General features: G+C 43.7%; 2 protein-coding genes across 6 annotated transcripts in view; one reads left to right on the top strand and one right to left on the bottom strand.

The window, feature by feature from the left end:
- The window catches only part of CACNA2D3 (calcium voltage-gated channel auxiliary subunit alpha2delta 3), a 941064-nt gene that overhangs the window by 134906 nt on the left and 788635 nt on the right, over window positions 1-17523 (bottom strand). The window lies entirely within an intron of this gene.
- Window positions 6663-16376, top strand: LRTM1 (leucine rich repeats and transmembrane domains 1). Its single transcript, XM_028844256.2, has 3 exons — window positions 6663-6817; window positions 9439-10035; window positions 15731-16376. The coding sequence occupies exons 1-3, from the start codon at window positions 6811-6813 to the stop codon at window positions 16162-16164; spliced, it is 1038 nt and encodes a 345-aa protein (XP_028700089.2). The 5' UTR covers window positions 6663-6810; the 3' UTR covers window positions 16165-16376.

The following is a 17523-nucleotide window of genomic DNA, read 5'->3' as shown; positions in this document are numbered from 1 at the left end:
CAGAGCGACACTCTGTCTCAAACAAAAACAAAAAACAAAACAAAACAGACTGGTAAGCTCTATGAAGACCAGGAACCAGTATGTTATGCCTTTTCTAGTCCACACAGAACCTGGCTAAGTCTTAGGCTCTGTGGACATGTGAATGCTGAAAAGAAACATTTTGGCCACTGTCTTTCTTAGCTTTAGGGAGGCTGGAGGCATACATTTCAAACCCACTACTCCACTAATTTTATCAGGCAACTCAAGGCCTGCTAAAGGGAGTTCAAACTCCACTGATATTCATATGCAGTAAACGGAATAACCCTAGGCATTCCTTGAACCTGAATTCTTACCTTATCCAAAGGGCAAGAAAAAACAAGGAGATGAACATATCCTCCCCACTTTCTTACTAGAGAAAACATATGGCAGCCTTAGTTCTCCACTGAATGGCGCAAGAGGGAACTGTGTCCTCACCTCCTGAATCAGAGCTTCCAGATAATTAAATTTGACATCTTAATGTCAAAACAATGGGTTGTATAAAAAATGACCTTAGGGCTTAAAACAAATACAACTATAGGTTCCCTTAATATTGTACCAAACGTTGGTACTCACAATCCATGTGTTTGCAACAAATACGTGGGAAACTTTGGGCAAGTTTTTACCTTCTCTGTCCCTGTTTTGTAATTTATATTAAAAGTAATAGTAACATCTTGGATGGGCATGGTGGCTCACACCTGTTATCTCAGCACTTTGGGAGGTCGAGGCAGGTGGACCACCCGAGGTCAGGAGTTAGAGACCAGCCTGACCAACATGGCGAAACCCCGTCTCTACCAAAAATACAAAATAATTAGCTGGGCATGGTGGTGTGTGCCTATAATCCCAGCTACTCCAGAGGCTGAGGCAGGAGAATTGCTTGAACTTGGGAGGTGGAGGTTGCAGTAAGCCGAGACCAGGCCACTGCAATTCAGCCTGGATGACAGAGTGAGACTTGGTCTCAAAAAAAAAAAAAAAAAAGTAATAGTAACATCTTCATTCATTCATTCACCATTTACTTAATAAACCTATTATGTGGGTTTTGAAGAAAGTATGGGAAACAAAGAGGTCATTTGAAACTTAATGTCTAGTGAGTTGTTTGTTACTTTAAAGTGAGATAATGCAATAAAGTGTGCAGGCAGAAACTACTATGGTCTTCAATAGCTATGCCTCCTCTTCTTCCAAGACACACTGCTAGACAACATTTCCCAGCATCTCTTGCTGTTAGACATGGTCATGTGATTTAATTCTGGCTAATAGAATGTGAGCAGAAGTGGTAAGTACCTTTTCCAACTGATGGAGAGGGCTCTGAGAGCCAAGAAGAGGTCACAGCCACGAGATGGAAGAAGCCTGGGTTCCTGAATGACAGCATGGAGCCCAGGTCCCTGTCAACTTGAACTAGACTGTGATAAGAGAAATAAATGAGCTATTCTGTTAAACCACTGAGATTTCGGTGTTATTTGTTAAAATAGCATAATTTTAATACAAATTATTAGCAATATGTGCCCCATTGTAAGCACTAAATACGTGATTGATAGGATTGTCATTTTAAAATATATTCCTAGTTTTCTATGTTTCTTATTTGTATATGTCTTATAGGATAGTAAATCCAAAGGCAGAGGTCCAGGAAGAAGGGAGGGAGGGAGGGAGGGAGGTAGGGAGGATGGGAGGGACAGAAGACAATAATAAAACTTTAAAATAGCTCTGTATAAACTGTGTACCTGGGTGCCATTTGGTCATCCACAATTCCTAGGACACTATTTTCACTATTATCTACATGCCTCCAATGTCAAACTTTCTTCCTAACCAAATGAAATTTCTGCATGGATTTGTGGTGCCAAGGGCCTCCTCCCCACTATTCCTGGCTGCAGCTGTCACTAGGCCTGGCTGCCTTCCCTGGCATTAGATCACCATACCACATGGTTTGGATGGGGAGCCTGTTGACAGGGATGGAGGAGCACTTGGCCATGACTTTACCAAGGCAGACCTTACAACTGGGAGAAATGCTCATATTTGTTATAAGGACTCATCACACATTGAGACCCTTGGCAGAGAAAGACAGATGTTACTTCTGGGGCTAATCCTTTTGATGAGAGAGGAGGCAAACTCTAAGCATGCTATATTTATACAGATAATTCAGCTAGTCACTGGAAGATAAGACATCTCAAATATTCCAGTAAAGGAAATGTGCCTTTACTTGCTTCTTAGACATAATTTTTGTTGTAGCGAGTTGAATATACAGAAGTATAGGCAGAAAATGTTTATTTTCCCTCTTTTTCTTTAGTCTCCCCTCCAAGTAATCAGCATTACCAGTTTGGTGAGTGACCTTTCCCACTTATTCCATTGTCAGACAAACCAATGCATATTTATAGGGTTAATTCCTCCATCTCTAACACTTTTTTGAATATAAATGGGATTATACAATAGGCTTCCTATTCAAATTGCTTTATTTTGCCTCACATTTTATTATGAATATTCTCCCAGATGGGTATATTTAGTTCTAATTGTTCTTTTTATTTGTTTATTATTATTATTTTTTGAGACAGGGTCTCACTCTGTTGCCCAGGCTAGAGGGTACTGGTGTGATCTCGGCTCACTGCAGTTTTCACCTCCTGGACTCAGGTGATCCCCCTACCTCAGCCTCCCAAGTAGCTCAGCCTATAGGTGCTCACCACTACGCCCGGCTAATTTTTTGTATTTTTGGTAGAGATGGAGTTTCACCATGTTACTCGGGTTGGCTTTGAACTCCTGGACTCAGGTGATCCACCCACCTTAGCCTCCCAAAGCGCTAGGATTGCAAGCGTGAACCACTAAGCCTGGCCTTTATTCTTTAAATACCTGTATAAGGTTGCCTGGGAGAAAGAGCTATTACATGCTGGATTTCAAGACACTGTCAATTTTATTTCAGGGTTAATAATCATTGATTTTTCATTTCAGGGAAATTAAATGGTAAGTAGACTAACATATTAGAAAACAATCTGGCTTAAAAAGGGCAAAAGAATATGTCTCAGAAGCTTGGAAATTCTTGAAATCTCAGTGTGATTATAAACACAGTTTTACTCTAAGGGTGCATTTGCAGCTAGCTCCCATGTGGGAAACTGGGGTTCTGGTAGGTTTTGGGGCCAGGAGCCCCTCATAGTACAGTTCTCCTCTTTAGGGAGTGGCTCTGGCCTGAGCTGACATTCAGCATCTCTCCTTGGTTCCTCTTTTTGCAAGCATGGCTGTCTTGCCATCTCTTGGATTTGCTCACCATGGGAGGGAGGGAGGGAGGGAGAGACAGAAGGCGCTGCCCAGTATTAGCATGCATATCACACACCCTCCCTTTGTTCTCTTGGCTGAGGTCAGACGGAATAAATCAATCAGCCTCCACATCCAAGTGTCCGGGGGGCACTGCAGGCCATGTGTGCATTGTCCATCTTTTAACCCCCAATTGGGGTCAGCATGAGTAAACCAGAACCAAAAAAAAAACTCCTGGGCAGTAAGCAGATGTTGCCAGGAACCCATCAACTCCGGGGCTTCTCTACGAGTTTCCTGGACATTTGTGTTTTAGGTGGGAGCAGCCAGCTCAGACTCTTTGAGGTCTATAAATCCATGCTGCTAATAGGAGATGCCACTTTGTTTTTTGTTTTGTTTTGAGAAGGAGTCTCACTCTGTCATCCAGGCTGGAGTGCAGTGGCATGATCTTGGCTCACTGCAACCTCTGCCTCCTGGGTTCAAGCGATTCTCCTGCCTCAGCCTCCTGAGTAGCTGAGATTACAGAAGGCCACCATAATGTCCAGCTAATTTTTGTATTTTAGTAGAGATGGGGTTTCACCTTGTTGGCCAGGCTGGTCTCAAACTCCTGTCCTCAATTTATCCGCCCGCCTCAGCCTCCCAAAGTATTGGGATTATAGGTGTGAGCCATCATGCCTGGCCAAGATGCCACTTTGGATCTCTTGCTCTACCAGATATGTGCTAGGCACTTAAGTATCACTTGATCCTCCCTGCCTCCGGTGAGGTAGGTATTATCTACATTCTACAGATAGAATGCTGATGCTCAGAGAGCCTGGGATTTTCCCAGGACCACACAACTTTAGAGAATAAACAGCATGAAAATGTGCTTCTTCATTTAGCTTTTAACCAGAAGTGTCCTTGACTGCCTTTGGTTCTCTGCCAGGGTCTTGACCTCCAACATCCACTTATGCTGTCAATAGATTCATCTTTTTCAGGCCCCCAAGTCTAAGATATCTGGATCCCAGTTGGGCCTTATAGACACAGCTAAATATCTCCACTATAACCTAAAGAGGTATTTAAATTCCCTGTCCAAGCCCCCTTAAAGTTGGTAAGTACAGTGCCTTTCAATCCCATTTATACTTTTTGACCAGAATGACAAGGTTCTGAACATAAGAAGGCCTTAAAGATCATCTTACCCGATTCCCTCATTTGATAGATGAGGCCACAGGAGAGTGGGTAAGTTTGCCTGGGTGGTGGGAGTTGGGGGTGGGTGACAGGTGGGGTGGTGGACTAGTGAGAGCAGTGGCTAGAGGATGGCATAACCAGAGTTTGCAGATCACAGCCTGTGGGCCGATCTATGCCTCTACCTGTTTTTGTAAATAAAGTTTTATTGGAATGCAGGCACACCCATTGATTTATGTATTGTCTTTGGCTGTTTCCAAACTATAACAGCAGAGTCCAATAATTGCAATGGAGACTGATGGCCCTTAAGGTCTAAAATATTTACTATCTGACCTTCACAAAAAAATGTTTCTGATCCCAGGGAAAGAGAGAGGCACACAGGTAGATATGAGTTATTATTAACTTTCTAGTTCTTAGAGGGAGCGTTAAGTTCACAAGTGTTTGTTGTGTTATGATGAATTAATGATTGAATGCTAATGGGGGCCATTAATGGTTATGTGTTTCCATTAATAATGGAAATTATCATTAAATGCTGTGCACTTGAAACAGATAGGAAGGAGGGACTGGAAAGAAGGAGGGAAGAAATCATTGAGTTCTTAAGATTTAAGTGGCTCTTCATCACCTGACTTGCTTTGTCACCTACACCTGACATTTCCCCTTTGTATCTGCGATGCTCAAAAACATGCTGGAAAGAAGGACAAAGATGGCAGGTTGGGTAATGTGGGCTTTCTGGAAGAGGCAGGATGAATATACTGGATTCTATGGGGTGAGAAGGGGCTTGGCCAAATGATGAAAGAGTCCACAAAGTACAGGCTATTGAAAATCATCAAAATTTGATTTTTTTCAACTTCCATTCACAACAGGCCTCTTCCCTCTGTACCTGCAGAGTGGCATGAGGGTCCAGGTTCCATGGCCCTCTGTCAGGACCTCCCTCAGGACATCCCTCCTGCTGACCAGTCCAGGTTGTCCTCAGATGCTAGCAGCATGAAAGTCCTGGAAGCCTTTCTCATGGGAAATTGTGAACACTTAGGAAGACACTCTGGGCCATGATGGGTACTGCCGTATTTAATCCTGGGCATGGCCTGGTAAAGTGAGGGCTATTGTTGTCCCCATGTCAGAGATGGGGCTCTGGGTGGGCAAGTCACTTGCCTGGAGACAGAGAGCTGGTGATGGTGGAGCCAAATACTGACTCTGGACCCATCTGATTCCAGAGCCCAAACCCAATGGCTCAATTATACTTCCTGGAGCCCGGGATTGCACTTCATGCTGCCTCCATAAAAGCGTACACACAGTGACACACAGTTAGAACATTTTGTTTTATCTAGAAGAGCAGCTTCAGGCATTGAAACCCCACCTCAGCAAATGGCAGGGGATTTGCACATTCAAAGAAACGGTTCCAGTCCCTGGTGGGAAAGTTCCCTGCAGCTTCAATTAGAGAACAGTCACAGTTGACCGACGCCTGATGCTCACAGGGGCGGCTTTATGGTTTTATATGTGAAAAATGAGGGCAGGGCCAGGACCTCAGCATCAGGGAAACGAAGAAAGATTAAGAAGTATTTCTAAAGTCACACTAACCAAAAGGTCAATTCGACTGGGGGGCTGGGGAATGGGCGGGGTGTGGGGGCAGCGAACAAGCAAGGCAGCAGCTGAGAAGTATTTGTGGCACCAGAAGGAAGGTTGTGATGTCCACTAAAGGAAACCATGGCTATGAATTTCAGGGCATCAAGACCCTGTCAACACAGCTAATCCCCACAGATGTTGGCTGAATAAGCCTTCGATGACCAAAGAAGTGCACTGTGCAAACCGTGTCAGCCTCCAGCAGGCCAATTTGTCCTCATATTACACACTCTGCGGGCTCTGCTCCTTGACCCCCAGGTCGAGGGTCCCGTCCGGCATCCCCCAACCCAATGAGGGGTGACCCAGCATGGTTAATAAGTCAACAGAATTCAGAAGCCACGGCCGGATTAAGAAGGCAGTTTTATTTTGGTGCCCTGTACTTCAAGCAGATTAAATAATCAAAAAGGCCGAGCCATTGGGGTCATGTTTGAATGCTACAGCTGTTCACCAAGGTTTGACAAACATTCTTTATGCGGCTCATCATCTGAATGGGAAAGTCAGGGATGATCCTGGGGAGGCCAACATTTTAAGAAAGAAGAGGGGCATGATCCCAAGATCCTCTTATGGAAACTGATCCCAGCCAGATGGAGACAAGGGGAAGGGCTGCTTAAATAAGTGGGCTTTTGAAAGCAACAACTGTTTTCTGCATTGAAGGAAAGCAAGGGCAGGGTTCAGAAAGACTGAATGTAAAGCTGGGCTCCCAGTCTGCCATGCCCTTCGTGTGTTGCTCTGCACATTAATTAAGGGGTCTACGAGGTCAGCAAGGACGCCCGAGAAGACTCAGTCATGAAAGGTGAGCCCTGATCAATTCCCATTGGAAAAGTTCTTGTCTGGGAGAAAGACGGGATCCCCTCACAAAGGTATCTATGGGAAATCTATTTTCAAGTCGTCTGTCTTAAAAGACTGGACAGATATGAAAAATGTCTCTGCATGGGAGGATTTATGTTTGTGCATGTTGGGTGCAGAGGAAGAGGGTGGAAAGAAATGTATGCAGCCATGACATGAATATGCAGTTGGCATGTCACGGGCCATTTCATAGAAAACATGGTGCTTGGAGTTGGAGTTCATATATTATTCCTTTGAGGGGAAGCGTGGAACCAAAGAAAGAATGAACAAATTGGCTACAATCTCAGAGAGGCAAGCCTTTCATTAATAGATTAGTGGATTCTGCTGCAAACATATTCTCTGGTTTAAGAATTAATTTCCTGCAACTAATTAATACCTGAGCCCCGCAGCTAAAAGTGAGGGGTGTCCGTTCATTACTGAGGGGAAGACGTTTTGGCTTTGAAAGGAGTCATTTAGATTATTTGCAAAATTATAGAAAGGAAAACAGTGGTTTTGCTCTTTGATATTCTGGAAAGGGGAAGGGGACTGTGATGTTCTGCATCCCTTGAACTAAATTAAACTGAGAAGAATCTCTTTCAGAAGGCTCTCTAAACATCTTCCCTATTGCCCTAGAGCACTGTTAGCCTCACTAGAGAATTTAAGGAAGAAAGGGGAAAAGGCTCAAGTGCATGACAGCCACACTGTGTTTCCCTAGTTGAGGCCCAAAGCAAGCAAGCAAGCGAGCAAACAAAGCCCCTTTCAAGAGCTTCAACTATGAGTAGATAACTATTTTGAGTTTTGAATATTATTGTGTGGCCTAACGAATTCCTCTACCGCTTTATAATAAAATGCCCTTGACAGATGTTTCCCATATTTTGAAATTCAAGTCTCAGGAAAAAAACCAGAAGGGAGTGTTATAGCTACTTTGGTGAATGACAGAGCAGTATCTAAGAAAATGTGAACTTAACCTCCTCTCTGAGCCCTGTAAGAAGACTTCTTTGGATTCCAGAGACCCTCTCCCAGTTCCTGCACAGCCAAGGCAGTCTGAACAAGGATGCTATTTTACAGCATCATTTAGAATGAAGAAAAAAACTGCAACAGCTCAACTACCCCTCATAAGAGTGGGGGTAAATATTAATACTAAATGTGGCATGGTCTCACCATGGAATATGCTACAGCAGTTGAAAGGAATGAATTAGCTTTCCACGTATCAATGTGGATAGATCAGTTTTGAGTGAACAGAGCAAATTGCAGACTGAGACATGTTGATGATTACATTTATTTGGATTTTTAAAAAGTGTTATGCAAAACAGTGTGTGTGTTTGTGTGTGTGTGTGCGTGTGTGTGTGTGTGTATTTGACAGGCAGCAGAGCACAGCAGATAAGAACTCTGACAGACTCTGGAGGGAGGAAGACAGCCCTGGCCCTTATCACAGCTCTGCTATAATACTTATTCTCCATGTGAACTTGGGCAAGTGATTCAGCTTTTCTGTGCCTAGCTTCCTCATCTTTCAAAAGGGGGTAATAATGGAACCATATTTACAAGGTTATGAGGATTAATTAATATACATATTTATAAAGCACTTAGAATGGTAGTTGTATGCTATATGGTTGTTTGCTATTTTTGTCATTACTAATGATTGTTTTTAAACTGTCTGGAGAGATACATCAGTAATGGTGTGAGGAAAGGGGCTTATGCTGGAAAATAGAAATTAGGCATGAATCAAAGTAAGTTCAACTGCGTAAGTCATGCATTGCTCTTTTGAGTTAAAAGGAAAAAGAATCAAGGAAGTATGATAACCCATGAATGACTTGCAGAACTGTTATAGAAAAGGGGTATTCATTATATTATTCTTAATGCTTTTCTATATTTTTATAATCTTGAATAAAAAAGCAGCAGACACTATCCTTGTTCATGGAATTACAACGGCAAAAATGGATATCAATATGTAGCAGTGTTTTAGATCTGCCTTATCCAATACAGTAACCATTAGCCACATGTGGCTATTTTTGTTTAAAATAGTTAAAATGAAATGCAAATAAAAATTCAGTCCCTTGGTTGCAGTAGTGCCATCTCAAGAGCTCGATAGCGACACACGGCTATTGGCTCCCATACTGGACAGCAGATGCAGGACACTTCTATCATCACAGAACGTTGTATTAGACAGCACTGTTCTGCTGCATACTTTACAGAAATGAGGATATCTGAAATCCTCTATCACTCTTTTACACATCTGGCCCCACATAATTCTGCTGTGGCCTACAAAGGGCATATATCCCCCAAATATTTTTTTCACTCTTCTATTTGATATCACTAAGTCTTCCATCTTCTGAATCAGAAGACACTGAGTACTTTTCTCAAGGCTTCCAACAATAGTTGGCACAAAGATTGCAGTAGTTACTGACACTGGGGATGTACTCTGTCCAGCCCGGCTCTACTAAAGATGATGAGTGACAGAACCTCTCTTCCAGATTGTAGAAGGTCTTACCTGGCTGGAAAGCACATTACCTGTAAATTCAAAGGGGAAAAAGTGCTGATACCACACCTCCCAAACTGGTTCCTATCCCAATTTCTTTCTGTTTGTTGTAGGTGAACTGCTCCTGTTTTCCAGTGTGATTGTCCTGCTCCAGGTGGTATATGGGTGCCCAGACAAGTGCCGATGTCACTCATCTACAAATTTTGTAGACTGCAGCCAGCAGGGTCTGGCTGAAATTCCTTCCCATTTACCTCCTCAGACTCGAACACTGCATTTACAAGATAATCAGATACACCATCTTCCTGCTTTTGCATTTACGTCAGTGCCATGGCTCACGGCCTTAAACTTGTCCAACAATTCCCTTTCAGATCTGGCCCCTGGAGCTTTCCATGGGCTTCAGCACTTGCAGGTTTTAAACCTAACCCAGAATTCACTCCTTTCCCTGGAAAGCAGACTTTTCCATTCCCTCCCTCAGCTGAGGGAGCTTGATTTGTCATCAAACAACATAAGCCACCTTCCCACATCCCTGGGAGAGACTTGGGAGAACCTAACTATACTTGCGGTTCAACAAAACCAGCTTCAGCAGCTTGATCGAGCGCTCCTAGAATCCATGCCCAGTGTGAGGCTTTTATTTCTCAAGGACAACCTCTGGAAATGCAATTGCCACTTGCTTGGCCTTAAACTCTGGTTGGAGAAATTTATCTATAAAGGTGAGTCATGTCTATTTGGAACCCCCCCATCTGTGTGTTACCAGCCTAGGATGAATCTCATCTGTTCTCTGCATTAGAAAGAATGTGGAGGAGTGTGTAAGGGATGGATTTGAGCTTTTACACATCAGTGCCATTTCACGGTATGGCAAAAAAGTGAGTCATTAGAAGGTGTTTAAATTCAGGATCTAAATTAATCTACAAATATGTTACATGGAGATAACTTTCACTTGTTTAATTAATACAACATGAAGTTACTTATCTGGGAGTATGCTGTTAAGAAGGAGGACATTCAATCACCACCTGAATAACTGCTCAACCCCAAATAGCACGAAACTCTTATTTTCAAGTGTGTTCCAATTATGGGTGTGGTTATCTCTCTCTGGGATATTTTTCTCTCTTTGTCTGCTTCTACCCATTTGACAACTGTAATTCTCTAAAATTATCCTTTCTGCTTTAGCAAACACCACTGTCACTGAAATTGGGTGCAACAGGGCCTCTCTCTAAAGTTACTCACAATTTCTTTAACTCGATGACAAGAGCAAAGCAAGAGATCTCAGACTATTAAAGATGAGGGGCTCTGGAAACCACCCAGGGTTAGCAAACTACAGCCCCAGGGCCACAGTCCATCTCCTGTTTCTGTAAATAAAGTTTTATTGGAACACAGCCATGCCCATTCATTATATACTGAATGAGCGGTTGCTTTGCACTATAAAAGCAGAGTAGTTGTGACAGGGGCTGTGTTGTCTATCTGGCTCTTTACAGAAAAGTTTGCCAACCCTCGTTGTCAATAGGCAACAGAGTCCCAGAGAGGTTCAGTGACCTGCCCAAGATCACAGAGCAGAAGCCCAGGTGAGAACAGAATGCATGGCCTTTGGGTCTTGACCCGACATTCTTTCCTCCACTTCACAGTGCTTCTCTCCTTCTAGCTCTCAGCATGATTCATTCATTCCTATATTTGAGTGCCTTTTGTATGTCAGCCACTGAAAAGATGGCAGTACCTAACCTCATAGAGATTTCATTCTGGTAGTAGAAACAGATGTTAAATAAGATGATAAATAAAGATACATGTTTAGAATAGTAATTAGTGCTAAGAAACAATGAGGCAGGGGAAGGGGAGAGTGATAGAATGGGGGTCTCATTTTTGATAGGATGGATGGGAAGATGTCTCCAAGGAGGTGACATGGCTGAGCAGAGCCCAAAGACTGCGGAGGAATGAGCCATGAGATAATTGGGGGAAGGAATAGTGAGCACAAAGGGCTTGATGAGGGGGAAAACTTGGCTTGGCTGCGGGACAAAAAGAGAGACAAGACAGTGGCTAGTGCAGAGGAAGGGAGTGAGTGGACACAGACAAGACAACACCAGTACTTGGGGGCCAGATCATGCAGAAGTGTGCAGAGAAGTCCAAGATGCCTGGACTTTAAGTGAGATGGAAAACTCTTGAAGAGTTTTAGTCAAGGGAACAATATGATCTGATTACAATGTAAAAGGTCACTCTGTAGACTCTTGGGGGAACTGACCAAAGGCTGCAGAAGAAGAACCAGGGAGATGAGGGAGAAGGTGATTTCAGTCAGCCAGCGAAGATGATGGTGGCCCAAACCAGGGTGGCGAGACCTGATCAATGCTGGGAGATACTTGGAATACTGAACTGACAGACATTGCTAATGGGTTGGAGTGGGTGATTAAGAGAAGACCATAATTATGGGAACGTCTATTTTGATTTGTCCTGCAGTGATAACCAGGTAAATGGTGATGCCTTCAGCTGACAAGGGGCAAAGAGGAGACTGGGGGGAGTGAGTGAGTGTGTTGGGGAGGTGGTCAACTAGGACTTCAACTTGGGGCATGTCAAGTTTGAGATGTCCTGTACAGATCCATGGGGAATGGTTGAGTTGGAGGTTGTATATTTAAGCCTGAAGCTCAGGAAGATGTTGGAGCTACAGACATGAATTAGGGAATCAACAGTGTCTGCATGGTTGCAGCGGTTCTCAGCAGGAATGAGGTTAGGGTGAATACAACATGGGTTCAAACTTATGATATTGAATAAATCCTTCTCAACAATGTAACAGCAAACTACATAATCAATAACCAGTCGGCATTCAAGCCAACCAGCAACAGCAGCCACATACTATGGCAACATCTTTCTTATTAGAGGTTGCAAATAAATTGTTTACATCTACAGGTAAAGTGGCTTGAACTATTGTATTCTGGATCAAATCGTAAGCACAGGCCAGCCCAATACAGAAAGACAGTTTTCATAAAAGAACATCTCTTGATTTAAAAAAAAACAGTTCCCAGGACTAGGGCACTGGAAGCAACCTGGGATGGGATGCATTCTGCCCTACTCTGCCACAAACTTGCTGGTGGTCTTTGGGAAAATCAGGACAACTTCACTAGCACTCAGTGTCACCAGAGGGAAACTGATAGTTTTAAGCCAGGGAGTTCCTACGGCCCACTCCGGTCCTCAGATTCTGTGATGCAGTTCAACACTCCCTCCCAACAGAGCTGCATGAGCACAGATCACAGCTTTTCTTCGGAGAGAGGCAAAAATTGATTTGGGGTAATAAGACCTGGATGTCCCAACATAACTAGGAAAAATCCAAATACGTGCCAAACACGGGAGGCAGTCGGATTATAGATATATTGAATACAGGCAAAATAAGGGAACAGATATTAGTCAAGGTCTTCTTTTTAAAAAAGATATATAAACAAATGCAAACACTACAGGTATTAGAAAGGGCAGGCTAATTGACATAACAGACTAGCCCAGACTTTAGTTATATGTGCAATAAAATCTGTTGCTCATTCATGTCATAGTTCAAGGGAAATGGGGGCAGGGTCTGCATTCCATGCAGCCATTTAGGGACATAAGCCCCCTCCAGCTTGTGATGCCACCAACTTTATCACGTGGCCTCTAAGGTCATCCCCAAGTGGCAACAAAATGCATGGCGGATTACACTGGGGTTTTATGGCCTGGAGGTGGCATTAATTGGTTCCATTGTCCAGAATTCAATCACATGGCCCCAAATGGACCACAAAAAGTGGGAAAATTTAGTCTTTCTGCTGGCCTAAGAGCAAAAAGATGTGCTTTGGTGAATACATAATAATATCTCTTCCACAGAAATATGCACACAGATTGTATGATTACTATTCCTCTCTATTTACTAGTAAACAAGTCATCTTCACTTCATTAAACATTTACTCTGAGCTAGGTATTATGCTAAATACTTGACATATTTTATCCAACTGAGTCCTCAGAGCAATCTTGGGAAGTGAATTTTAATTATCCTCGTCTCCCACTCTCCAGATGAGCAAGCAGAGGCACAATGTGGTCAAGGAAGTTTTTCAGGGCTGCACAGCTAAGTAATGTTCAGACTCAAGATTTGAATCTAGTTTCTCCCAAGACAGAGGTGAAGAGCTACTAGTGATCAGATAGAGAACAATGAGCACTTGGCAAGCTGGAGCTTCCTGCATTGTCAGTTACATGAATCTAGAAGGATGTGGGACCCTCCGGCTATAATCAGCAGATTTGGCTAGGGGGTCACGGCCCATGAAATGGTGGAGAGTGGGAGTTGCATCCTGGCTGAGGATCACCTGCACAGGAGACCATAGAGCATTTGGCAGCCATAGCCCCTGCCTTCCAGCTATGTCCCAGGCTCTAGTCTGGGTATTTCCTTGGCTCTGGGTCCAGAGGCTGTGGCTCCCACCCTAATACTGAATGGCAGAAAGTCTGGAACTGGAGAGAAGCAGTTCTTAAGTCTGGGGTGATTGGGTAAACCACCCTAGTCAAGGTGGAAGTCAGCTGATGAACCTGTCCATCCCCCTGGCAGGTGGCCTTGCTTCCCCTTGTAGAAGTCTCCATGCTCTCTGGCTGGATGAAATATCATGACTACTTCTCAATGCCCCATCACTTCATTTCTGTCTCTCTGACCTTTTTGTCTTGCAACCAACTTCCTGGAAGAGGCTCTTATGGTCAGGTGCAGAGGAATGAAATGGTCCATGAGGTAAGAATCCTTAATCTCAATGGCACTTTGAACTCATCTGGAGCAGCTGCTCTGAACCTCTGGCCTCATGAAAATCAGTGGCTCAAAAAAGGAAGAAATTCCCTTTTTATCTTTCTGCTTTAAGGTGGGGACTGTTTCCTCAGAGGATTGCTAGAAAAGCCAGGAGGAATCCAAGAGACTCTGGTGGTAGGTGATTCAGTTTTAAGCAGTGGCAGCAAAAAGGAAATGGGTTGAATTTTGCCACTGCCGCTTACCCTGGTGTGTTGGGGCCACCTGATAATCCTTGCACTGCAAGATAGGCCCTATGTACTTACAGGGCCACTTAGGACTTATCTTGTAGGCTTAGAGAGAATAAATGTGAAAGCATTCCTAGAACTCTGAAGTGCCACGCAATGGAGGGTGCTAATAATGTTGAAGTGATGCCCTCTGCATGTCTTTCTGGTATAATTTCATATTTCACTTACTGTGTGTACTAAGAATCTCCTCCAATCTAACTTTGCTAACAGCAGTGCCAATCTTCTCAGCTGGCCTAGGGGAGGTGCTTATGGCAGCCTGAAAGGGCCAAGGCACAGGTCATGTGGCAGTTCTGTCCACTCAAAGGCTTCCTAGAAGACAGTGCCGAGGGCCATCCTGCCCACTCCTCTGACCTCACAATGCTCCTGAGAGGAGGAAGTGGCGAGGCAGTGAGTGCAGTGGAAAAAACTTGGACGGAGGATGGAGAATTGGGTTTGGATGTTGTTTCATCCACTCACGAATTCTGTGAGTCCGGACAAGAGTTACCTACAAGAGTGGAGTATTAGGACTTATCTAACAGTGCTTTGTAAACCATCAAGTTGGATACAAATAGGATGCTTTCATGGCAGAAAATTTAGTCAGCAAAGTGCATTTTCCCAAAGCCAAAGAGAAAATCAGTGGTCACACTAGACTAGACTTCAGTCTGCTACCTCAGTGCTCTTTCTAGGAAGGAATGACTGACCACCCAAATTCCCCGTGACCAACAGCAGTCTACACACCTGAGGATATCCATCACCTTGCAGGGAAGGGAAACTGGGTTTAATAACCCATTAGAAAGTTCAGTACTCAAAGCCGTAAATGTTCTGAGGCCTGAGGAGACACATTCATGATACCTAATTCCAGGAACTAAATTTCCAGTATTGTCAAATCCACAGATCACTCCAAGACCACTCCATGTCTCCATTTGGCATCACTGAACAGTGTTGAGACACACAGGATCTTTGTAATGAACACATAACAGCACAACAACGCACATTTATTTTATTTTTTCCTTAGATTTCCAACAGGAATCTGGTACACGAAAGATTTCTTGTCTGTGGGGCTCACTGGGGCCGTGAGTGGCAGGAATGCAGTGGGCAGCCGTGCTCACCATTGGCCCCCAACATGCCTTCTTGTCCGCTTTTGCATTGTTTTCTCTGAGCATTTGCAGAACATGAAGGTTACTGGGCTTCTAATGAATTCTTGGTCATAAGTAATTGCCAATTTAGTGTGTGGCATTTTTAGTATTTAGCCAATTTAGGAATCTTAAAATCATAAAATATGGTTGTTACATTCTTTGACTCCAGGATTAAAAAAAAATGGTACTTCATAAATTCCATCTGCCTAAGTTTTTGCAGGCAGAGGATTTTGGAACTCTGTTGTATCAAGGCTCTGTTATTGTCCTTTGCTTTTGTCTTTTAAAGGGGGAATAACAGACGGTGTCATCTGTGGATCACCAGACACCTGGAAGGGAAAGGACCTCCTTAGGATTCCTCATGAGCTGTACCAGCCCTGCCCTCTTGCTGCTCCTGATCCAGAGTCCTCGCAGCCTCAGCGGCCCGGCTCTACCCACGGTGTGGTCCTGAGGCCTTCTGAGAACCACAACTCGGGGGAGCGAGACCTCTTGGAGTGCGAGCTCAAACCCAAGCCAAGGCCTGCCAACCTGCGTCATGCTATTGCCACCGTCATCATCACTGGGGTTGTGTGTGGGATTGTGTGTCTCATGATGTTGGCAGCTGCCATCTATGGCTGCACCTATGCGGCAATCACAGCCCAGTACCATGGGGGACCCTTGGTGCAAACCAATGATCCTGGGAAGGTGGAAGAAAAAGAGCGATTTGACAGCTCACCAGCCTGAGAGCTTTTGTCTCAAACAGGATTGGTCATTGCAGGCCAGAAGATAGTGTCTGAGTAGGGCTGATGTGTTTACTGTTAGTCTCATTTTGCTTTTGCCAAAAGAAAAAAAAAAAAAAAAAAGATGTGTCTGTAAAAAATATTTCTGGGGAGGAATTTATGTTGTGATTTAAAAAATACCATAGGCAAAATAGAGATGATAACTTGTGCTCTGGGCCTGAGAAGTTATGATGATGATTCTATGTGGGGGTAAAACACACAGAGAAAGGGAAGATGCCATCTCTTCCAGGTACTCTTCTGTGGATTAAGTTCCTTTTACAGAGCAACCGAAATTCAAACACACATGCCAGTCAGCATTCCTGGAGCTTTATGGTCCACTGGAAAACTGCCCGATTCTGAGTGCCTGGGAAGAGGCTGGTGATCTTACCCGAGGAGCACCGAATGCCTCTATAATTCAAGTTCATGCTGGATCAGTGATACTTTCAGATGTTGTATATGTTATGTATTTAATGGGAGTGTCTGTTGGTTGGGAATTTCATAGCTTGCCCCAAGAGTCAAAGTCTATTTCATTTTCTAAATCAGAAAATCGTTTGGGGCTTTGTAGGCCTCAGAGGAAGAGGAAGATTCCATGTCCGGATAATAGGACTCAGGCCCCGAGTCTCGGGAATTTTTCTAATGCAAGGGTAAATAACATATAAACAAACACAAAGAGGATGGGGAGCCAGAATTTGGGGCAGATATTACCAAAAGGCCATATCCACCAAGGGATTGGAACCTTCCATTTAGAACTCTTACAGCAGGAATGAATTTAGGTTGGGCTGAGAGCGAGATAATGACTTTTGTGTATCTGTATCTGCATACATAGCACACAGAGTGCACAGAGTTGTACAACCACACCCACATATAAACATACTCAGAGCAATCAGTTTACCCACTAATGAAACGCAGCCGTGTCAGGGTGGAAGCCAGCAGCTGTTGTCCACCACCCAGATCGTCTACTCCCCACGCTGGGATAGGAGTAAGAAGGAAGACTGCAGAGAGTGGGAATTACCAAGAGACTCAAGATAGGTGGCGGCAGCTATCTTCAATGTTATGTAGGCCATGGTTTTAAAAAATCAGGTGTGGCTGTCTTTACTCCACAGACATGGTCTTGAAGAGTTGCATGCAAAGTGAATTTTTGTAAATTGAATCATCATTTTAATGCAGTAGGGGAGCTGGCTATTTAAAGGAACCTTTCATGGAATCTTTCTGTAATAGAAATAATTGGCTCCAGATTTATCCATTTTGTAAATTTGCATTTTTTCATGCTAGGTTTTCTTAAAGTGGAATCTACCTGTTCTCTCTCATGATGCTCACAGTCACC

This window comes from Macaca mulatta, chromosome 2 (genome assembly GCF_049350105.2).
Source record: "Macaca mulatta isolate MMU2019108-1 chromosome 2, T2T-MMU8v2.0, whole genome shotgun sequence".
NCBI classification, from domain to species: Eukaryota; Metazoa; Chordata; class Mammalia; order Primates; family Cercopithecidae; genus Macaca; species Macaca mulatta.
This window is presented reverse-complemented; position numbering and strand designations above follow the sequence as displayed.